Here is a 10,198-nt window from a genome sequence, read left to right on the forward strand (position 1 = left end):
GTGGTACGATAATAACAAGACTGTCGGTGTCTACGCTAAAACATTACACAAGCTTATTGAGATTCATTTGCTTTTATTATGTTTGGCACTGAACGCTTTAAAAGTGTTATAATGATGCCACTTTCGTGGAAACCGAACACTAGATAAATGATATATTAATTAACAGGAATAATTCATGTGTGATATCAGTTTTACACTAAGAGTTTAAAACACGTAGCATGTCTATCTCAGGCTGCTGTTACTTAAATGTTGCTCTTGCCACTTTCTTATTTGCCTCAGGCCATAGCTTGGAATCTAAGGAAATCAAACAGACATGTCAGTATTTTGTCGTCTGAAACTAGATCATCTGTACCGCTGAATCTTGGGACAGTCACATCGATGGCGTCGTATTTCGTTTTGTTTTTACCTGCATTCAACAATAAACCGTTGGCTAAAAGCAAACCTCGTTCCCATGGTCCTTTCGATATTCACAATGGTGATACTATTCTCCGCCCAGCCGACACAGTAGGTTTACACTATTAGCGAGGTAAACGTAAGTACAAACACTGTTGTTTGGACTGCCTTTGGATCGGAGTTCAAGGACCAAAAGTATGAATCGGTGTCAGCCCAAGTACTGACTTCATGTGTAATGTAATGCCAGTATTTTTCTTAGATAAACCACCATCATTATGATAAATGTAATGGATTTTGGACAACTTTGAGCCTCTATAACTCCAAACGTATTTGTCGAACTTTCTGTCAAAAGCTAGTTGTCATAAGATTATTTTTCGTAAAATTTGGAGTGGTTCAGGTTATGACGGATGTAAACGAAATTTTTAAACTTCACACAAAATTTCAAATTTAAAAGTCCTTCAATTTTGAGCGGAGGTATCTCTCCTTTCAAGGTTGGCCAATATCTCATACGTCTATTTACTGTAAAGTTATCCGTATTGGCTCCCAACCAAAATGACGTCAAAAATCTTGACATGTCTATTTTCGTGAGGTTTCTCAACTTCAGATTGTCAACTATTTAGTATATTAATGCCAGGAAGTCAACAGGTAAAGTGATAAAGTGTCCACAAGGCATTAATCGTATGTTATACATGACTATACAGAGCTGCATATTGGAAATTGCACTACTTACCAGACACCAATCTTTTGAACGCATCTCTCCCGCTTGCAAGCACATCTTCCTTCTTCATCCATTGGGGCTTCAAAATATTCCTTTTGCATATCTGGGGAACACCTGATTGCCATAGGTGGGCACAGTGAAACACAAGCGATACCGTGGCCACCGTTAGTGCATTTGCACCTTCCCGTGCAAGAGTCGTTGATAAACCACTTGTTAGAAGCACGGTTCTTGCAATCTGGGAGGACTTAAATAATGAAAAGAGAGAGTGGACAGATACTGAGCTTGAATTGTAATAATAATAAACACTAGGTTCGTAATTGCCGTGGTTTAAACAAATCACGCTAGCCTACGTAGCAGTCGTTTCCTTTCCCAAAGCGCGGTCGGCTCATAACATAGGGCTTGTACACGACCCCACAAGCTTGTTAGCTTTGACATTTTTATCGTGTATAAATAAAGTAGTAGTATGTATGTATGTATGTATGTATGTATGTATGTATGTATGTATGTATGTATGTATGTATGTATGTATGTATGTATGTATGTATGTACAACATCGTAAGGGAGCAAAAATGCAAAGGGTAACATCTCGAGCGCTCAGAAACTGTGGCTTACGTTAGGTCAACACTCTGCAGTAAATAGGTCATTTGGCTGCTATACTCACCCGGGATTGGAGGTAGTGGGCGACGGAGTAAGCCAGCACGTGGTGGACGTGGCGCGCAATATTGCCGCTTGCAGGTACACCTCCTTGTGGGGTCAGCCGATAGCACATCTTCGGTCTTAAGGAGTTCTCCAAGGCCACATACAGGAGAGGGTGAGAGTGGACACAAGCTCACACAACTCAGGCTACCACTCTCGCCATTACACATGCACCAACCAGTGCAATCTCTATTAGCAAACTTCTCCCCGGGTTTGTAAAGTTCACCATTGTAAAAGCACACTTTCTCTGTCAATCAAAACAATACACAAAGGTTTGAAAAGCAAGTAAGGATATGACCTACGCTAATTTTAACGAGAATGGGAAGCTTAATGGAAAAACTGGACAGCTATAAACACCATCGTCAGAGTTTTGCTACAACTTGAAATACTTTAAATAAGTGTAGTGTCTAATTATCGTCAGCCTTATGTGAAACTATTCTTATTACAAGTGCATTTTGGTCAAATTGTTGTTCAGATCCTTCAGATCTCAATAAATTAGTCACATAGCGCCAATTTTCCCGCTCATGATAAATGAATCATCGGGTATACAGGGTAAGAGAATTGATCCATTATCGAGGGCTTAAAAGAAGATAAAAGAAGATAAATGTTTATTATTTTCCCTCGGTAAAGGATCAATCGTTTGTCCTGATAACACTACACGCTACCACGTTCTTTTTGTCAACCGAAGTCGGAAGAAGAAATTAACATGAAATTTAATTTACAACTATTTACAACTATGTATAGCTCCTTGAATGCGAAAACTATAAAGAGTTTTCATCGATTTCTTCACCCTCACTTGTTCCTAACCAGAAATCAGACGATATAATCCTTGATGTTTTTGTTTAGTTGCAGCCTCAAAAAAGCTGCTGCTCTTACAAAATTGGCGCGAAAACATGACCCGCTTTTCAGCTAATTTATTCGCCGCGTAAATCGTATTTCACATAATTATGACATTCCGCGGGATGCCATTGCACTCACCTCTTAAACTTGCGTCGGGTCTAGGATCAGCTAACAACATAATGCCATTAGCGGGCTCGCGATAAAAATGATTTCAAATGGATACAAAACTGAGGCATCAGTTAGAGGATCAAGGAATGTTTTACCTTAAAGAATGGAATAAGGAAAGGACGACAGGAGGCTAGCAGCTTAATGAAGATTCTGTCAATTATTTTGAGGTTTAAAGTTTGACAACGCCATCCATTCAAACAGTCAAAGCCCGGTGTAGTCAATCGAATGAAACCGAACCAAAAACCAATCGAACCCAATGGTTCGATTGTAGTTCGATTGGTTCGGCAATCGAACATAATCGAACTGGAACTTTTTGTGAGTTCGAATAAGTTCGATTACCGAACCCAATCGAACTCAATCGAGCGATTGGGTTCGGTAGAAAAACAAAATGGTATACAAAATTGATAAGCATTAACTCTCCATAGAATTGGAAGGAATTCCCTCTTTAACTCAGTTTTAACTAGAGGAGCAAGTGTGAGGGATATGTACACATTTCAATGAACTAAAATCTTTATTGTTTAGCTGATTCGAAATTGATTCATTCACAATATAAATATAACATGAACGGCTCAGTACAACATGTAAACTGTCTTTTTTTTTTTGCCGGACCCCTATCTCCTTTTATTCTGCTTGACAACAAACTTATCCCCGACACGGACGGCGAAAGAGCACTCGTGGTAGCCCTTTACCACCGCTTCCAGAATAGTAAGTTTCACCTCTGCCCTGTCCGACATCTTGCGTGTTGTACTCGTGTTTGAAATAGAAGCCGAAACTGGTTCGTGTTTCTTATTGTTGAGGTGTTCGATTATGTTCGATTGTTGAACTGTTCGATCACCGAACGTTCGATTGCGTTCAATTGGCAAAATTTTTTTGTGAGTTCGATTAAGTTCGATTACCGAACCCCATCGAGCGATTGGGTTCGATTGGGTTCGATTACCGAACGTTCGATTGACTACTTCGGGTCAAAGGCATTCCGACCACAGCAACGAAATATCACTGAGAAGATAGGGTAATCGCGGTTTACTGCACCGGCCGATATGATCGAAACCAAAATAGATTTACAGAGAACCTTTAAGGGAAAGATTTTGAACACATAGCAATGTAATGCTTTTTTTAAGCATTTAGAGTTACAAGGCTTGCAAACGAACTGAGCAAAACTCTTTTTCATCCTAAATATTGGGATAACCGAACAAATAAAAGATACTGTCGCGTTGCTGGACTAGATAGTTAGTGAATTCGCACTTTGTCAACCAGTATTCCCGCCCTGACAACAGTAGGTTGACTCAACCTAAATTGGGTAGGACTTTCTTTTAAGAAAGTAACACGTAACAGTCTAGCTTCGAAATTTAACTTACCCTTTGAGAGTTCTCCGGGAAATGGAGGAAGAGGCGACCTGGCAGATGTTAAGGCTTGGAAAATGGTGAACACAAGGAATAGAACCGACAGAACTAACACTCGAGCCATGCTTCTATCTGTGTAGTTGCGTTCTTGTTCTAATGGTTTGCGTCACAATTTATTTTACTGAGCGGTGAAATGGCACGTCTGGTTTGAAGTGCAGCTTTTTATGATCCTGTAAACAAAAAAGGTATTGTTCACCGTTTGTTATTAGAACGCCGATTTTAATCTTAAATTACTACAGATCGGATATTGTAATCTGGAGTAAAGGATCGCGTTGTTATCGGTACAAGCTGTTAATTGAATCAATTTTTAAGACAAATTGTTTCACACATCGATGCTTCATCTTCGATTTAATTTGTTATGAGCAAAAATTGCACTGTGAGAAGCGCTTTTTTCCTAACAGACCGGCTCACGCCTGACGCCACCCTCTGAACGTTAAGCGGCCTCTGCTCAACTATATCAAACAAGATTAACCCTGGGTAACTGAGAAAATCTAAACAGAAGCTAAGTGCTTATTTACGTTTCGTCTGTGGTATCCACAAGCAAAACCCACTGCTTGCGTTTCAATAGACAGAGGTTGTGTAAAAGCGAAAAATAACCACGTACCAATTCCTCCTGTACGCCAAAATTTGATGAGGAATTTCCTGTTTCGCTCCCACCCCTTTAATTTTGAAACTCTCCGCCAAGGAGGCATTGTAAACTTGTGACGAGAAATTTTAATTATTTGACTTCTAAGATGACCTTGATAACAGGAAAAGCTATTTTTTGTGAGGGTGGGGCCTTGAGTGGAATCACAGCCGGTTAGTTACGTGCTCTTAGATTCATTAGAAATATCTGGCCGAGAGGCAAGTTAATCAGTAATTCTTCCTCAGTTTTGATAGATTTTTCCGATTTTAGTATTATTATTATTTTTTTTTTGGCTTGGTATTCATATGTAATTGTCTCTATTGAAAAAAAAATGTATGGCAACCAAAAATTATGTTTTGATTGCGGTCGTGCCACGCTTTAAATTGTGGAAATCAGTATTTAAATTGAACGTGACCTCAGGAAAATGATCCTCTGCGGCTTTTTTTTTTTTTTTTTTAAGTAAACAGGTTAGTTGAAGAACGGTCATAAGACTTTTAAATCAGGCGTTTTTAGAAAATTGTTAAAAACTGATCTGTGAATAAATCTGAGATTTACAAAGAAAAACAGTGTATAGTCATTCATCCAATACGACCTAACAAAAAACGGAATTTAAAGATATAAACGACTCTTCATATTTCGGAAAGAAAGGGGAATCAAGACTCGTTATCACCAAAAGGATAACTGCTCGTGAGGAATGCGGGAGCAAAAGCAGAAATTTCGAATATCCTATCAGGTTAAATGTTTTTCTTGCAATTAAAAGGTGGATAACCGAAAGTACTCGACTAAGTTGATTTATTTCTAAAAAGGTCGACACAAAAGGTGCTGAAAACTGATCAGGGTTTTCGGTAGGCGCCGCACTCTGTAATGCAAAGATTTCTGGGGGACTGAAACGAAAGGTCATTTCGTGATAATTCGCATGAAAAAAAAGATATTTTATAAATTTCAGCTTGTATGCAGCAGAAACTTCTGTTTTTGATAGCACTGATTTTTTTTACCTTAGAATCTGATTACTTAGATTCTTTCGATAAAGATTTGGGTATTTTGCAGATAACAGATATTTCGTGTCAGCCAACACAAACCTTTAGCACAGCACTAGTCCAGAGTGAATTGGGTGTAGCGCGCCAGTTTATGGTCCTGATTGTCATGAAACGTTCAGCTATGAAACTCGAGTGTCGTCGGATTTCCAAATTATCGGCGTATTTCTCCAGTTTACTGCTAAAGAGCGCGAATAAAAAAATGTAACAAACGCGCCAATAAAAATGTTCGAGCCACCCAAAAATGTTTTACAACAGGAAAGACGCAAACCAATTTTCTCCTTCTAGCTTATTCCTTTTCTTTCTTTTCGTCTAGTAATACGTGCACCATATTATGTTACGTTCTTCTTAGTCATCCGTTAAAAATCGACATGTTAAAACGGATTTAATTAAGATAAATGTGATGGCCATCTGCGACTGAGTTCTCGACCCATCACTCGACTGCCTTGGTGTATGCTTCTTGAACATCTGTTGAACAGGATATAATCATAGTTTCTTCATCGACAGTGCCTTGAAAAGAAGGAAAATGAAGTTTCAGACTTGCATGCCAAAATAATTCTTATCAAACCGGATTTCATTCGTTAGCAACTTATCGTCTTATGTACAATGTTAAGTAGGACTAAAAATATAATTTCTCTTGAGAGTAAAACGCTAAAGCGACCACACAAAGCATTACGCAGCTTTCACTTGAAAACTAGTCATTTGAGGATTTCAACAATCGACTTGTAAATTTGGAAACCACGATTGACACAAATTAGGAATCAATGTTTGCAAAACTCGGAATAGACACGACTGAAAACTTTTACAGGAGATCAAAGAAAATTAAACTTGTTCGAGAAAAGATTCAAATTTGACTATAAAAAATTGCGATAAAACGTTTCGTAAAAACATTATAAAAAGGTTAAAAAACACGACGTTTCGATGTACATTACATCACTATCAAGTGAAATTAAAAATGCAAGATTGCGGCTATAAATACAAAAATGGACAATAGATATTAATTAAAATAGTAGCATTGAAGAATGCTACCGGTTAAACAAAAAGTTTCGCACGTATAGAGTCCGTTTGAGTGTTCAAGCAAGGCTTAAGTTTCTTGATGTACAGCATTTCAAATACCAAACAATCAAATTTGCTTTGACACTTTCTCAAGATGTTAAAATGGCCCTGATTCAATAGGTGTTTGCTCCCGTGAGCTTCAAGAAAATGTTTGCCAATTGCCGAGTTCTTGTGCTCAGCAACGCGTTGAAAAAGGTGTCTGGCTGTATAGCCGACATAATCTGCATCGCACAGATCACATGCAAAATAGTAAACAACGCATTGCTGATTCAAATTAACCAAAAAATGTGGTGTAGAACAAAACCAAATCAGACTATCGATTTACTCCGGCTGATGGTCGGCCAAGTTTTCAGTCGCAGGCCTTGCTTTTCTCCCTTTTATGCACAGAAAACAGTACGCAGTAATAGATCAGCCAGATTTTCGAACCTCCAAAAAATAGTCGCTTCCGCGACATTTTAGTGATATAATGGTGTAATTTACAGCTGTTAGAAAAAGGCTGGAATGTTTTTTGTAACAATTGTACAAAGCTGTGAATATAGACATCATCAGGAGTAAATTTCTGAGGATGGATCATGAAACTACTTCATCTTTATAAGGGCGTAAGTTTTTAAAAAACCTGCGCGGTGCCGTGTCGGTGAGAAGTAGAAACGAATGTTAAAGGTAAACTAGACGCATAACTGCGTGTACTCGGGCTTCTCCGTATGGAAATGAACTTGGTATGTCACGTTAGTGTCCCATTTGCCTAACAACACAGACAATAAAACTGTTAAACAAACGGTTTTCTTTCGATGTTGTTGTGCCTTTTCTAAGCATGCAATCTAGAGGATTTGGGTGTATTTGAACGAAGATATCATAGACAATATCCCTAAGCTTTTTGCTTCTTCTTTGCGCTGTTGGCATATCCTCACATGAGAATAATTACAATAAACATACTTCGCATAGCGAGATCTCATGTCTTTTCCCACCTTTGTTGTCACAATTGAATCGTTGTATCAGAATTCCGGTTAACTAAATAGCTTTGTCTAAGATACCACAATTATCAAATGTCGAAATAACAACGGTCTCTGCATAGCCATCTACATACAACATCAAGCGCTTGCCTACTACCTGCTACTACATAAGCGATTACAATAATTGTAGAGATCATGATAAAAACAAAGTAAGATAAACTCAATAAAATGAATAGACACTCGTCATGTTTAGTGTGGGTCTACAATGGATTTAGCGTATATTCAAGCCTGCAATCCCTGAGGTTCCACTGAAGACAGACACTGAAGCTTTGTAAACAGATCATGTGCTCCACTGACCTCTTTTAACCTTGCGCACGCGTAGAAGACGTCAGAGGGCGATTTGCGACTGGAGAATAAACTCGTGCCCATTTTAAACCTCGGGCTTTCCTTTGGAAGCCCGAGTAATAAGCCACCGTGAAGTGATTCGAGCGCTGACGTTTCAAGCGTAAGCTCTTCGTCAGACGAATCTTACATCTTGTTTTTGTTTTCCGCAAATGGGAGATAGGAAAAACAATACGAAAAATCCAGGCACTGTTTGAGACAAGTCAATTCTTCTGGCAACTTTTCTCGCTATTTTGCTCCGCTGTTGTGATACAGTTTCACCGGCGAAACGCTGCCTTGTGTAACGTATTCTAAAAGTCACGCGCATTTTTGTTGTTTGTTTGTTTTTGCGGTCGCAACCGTTGCGATTTGATTACTGCTTTTTATCTAAAATTACACCAAACACCGATGGTCCCTTACGAGTTTTGACCGAGAATGCTGCCCTTCATTATGATTCAGTGTTGGAGAGTTATGGACAGTGTGAAGACTTAGTTAAGGATGATAGTTCCACTTATAACATAGCGCGCGTGCTTCCCTAATTCCTGTTAGCTTAACTTAAACTTACGGCCGTACGTCCATAAAATGCCGTTTGCAACTTGTAGACAAACTCGGGTTTCCATCGCTTAGTTTTAGTTTGTAAAAACTAATCCAAAGAAGCAAATTTTCATTGACAATTCCAGATGAAACTTTCTAGTTCAGACCATACCATTGTGGCGCGTTTGTAAACAGCTGATAAGAACCTTTGTTTTTCGGTACAGCACATTGACAGAATTTTGTAATCAATCACAAATAAAACCCGTTTTCCACGTACTACTTTTCCATACTTGTTTTCATTGTTATAAAACAATTGGTTCATGCTTTTAGCTGTGCGTATATCGAGTTACGGATGCACTTGGGAAGATTGGAGAGCACTCAGGAAGCTTCTCTCGTGCTCTCCAAACTTCCCGCGTGCATCCATAACTCGATATACGCACGCTAAGCATGAACCAATTCTTAAATATCGCACAACAAAAATGGCGCTCGTCATCAGTCTATTAACGAAATAAAGCATGAGACGCTATCTTTTTGAGTATTTTATTCTTTAATTAATAACAAAGAACCCATTTTCTTCTAATTTTAAAGTTCCTTGTTTACATGTGAAAATTAAAATGAAAAATCGTGGCTTCTTCCACAAATTAAAAATCGATTAATATCAACCTCTTCTACGTTAAAATATCACAGTGCACAGCATTGCTTTGCAAAATACTGGAGATTATAACCAAATGAAAATTCAGTAGCAGCGTAAGCCAAACCTTTACAAACAGTGTAAAAAAGGGGGATTTGATCGGCAAATTGTCATAACGCCCTAAGCTTTGAATACTATTCTAATAAAATCCTGGGGGAGTAAAAAAAATATTGAGAGAAAACGAAAAGGGAGACTCGGCTGTGCTCTTCTTACTTATACTTTGCAATATTGAAAACGGCAGTTCCACGATGAAACGGAAAGTGGAATTTGTATCTTCTTTAACCCGACTGTTTTTGAAAGATAGAGCAACACTCTTAGCATTAATTCGTGGCGCTATACATTAAACCGTATGTAATACACCCGAAGCTCCTCTTGCGGACACATGTCCAATAATGAAACAAAATTCGTTCTTCTTATTCATCATTGTAACACGGGTAAGTCCGGAATTTGCTCACAAAAAAGCTCAAACGGTCGGAGGGTAACCCGCAGCTTCTATAAACAAATTGGCGTATTTTTACATCCTCCCTGTAGATGGGATGTTTGTTCATTGCACGGGTACCCAATTCTACGCCTGGGTTGAGAGGGTCTGGGTAGAGAGGATCTAAGACCCTGTATCAAACCTTCACATCACAAGTGCAACGCTAAAAAGGACGATGATCACCACTCGTCTCCTCGAACACAGGCAATCGGTCTCCCTTTCAGTCCGCATTCT

The 10,198-nt window shown here is 38.8% G+C and overlaps 1 protein-coding gene across 1 annotated transcript; it reads right to left on the reverse strand.

Moving 5' to 3' along the window:
* Positions 1-63: 63 nt before the first annotated feature.
* On the reverse strand, positions 64-5,937 carry LOC146460734 (uncharacterized). The gene is made up of 5 exons (XM_085087683.1): positions 5,920-5,937; positions 4,171-4,385; positions 1,773-2,054; positions 1,124-1,355; positions 64-294 (listed from the first exon to the last, which is right to left on the reverse strand). Coding segments are annotated over exons 2-5 (624 nt in total). The 5' UTR covers positions 4,280-4,385; positions 5,920-5,937; the 3' UTR covers positions 64-293.
* Positions 5,938-10,198: the final 4,261 nt, after the last annotated feature.

Source organism: Pavona decussata, unplaced genomic scaffold (genome assembly GCF_977016875.1).
Source record: "Pavona decussata unplaced genomic scaffold, jaPavDecu1.1 SCAFFOLD_207, whole genome shotgun sequence".
Taxonomy (NCBI): Eukaryota; Metazoa; Cnidaria; class Anthozoa; order Scleractinia; family Agariciidae; genus Pavona; species Pavona decussata.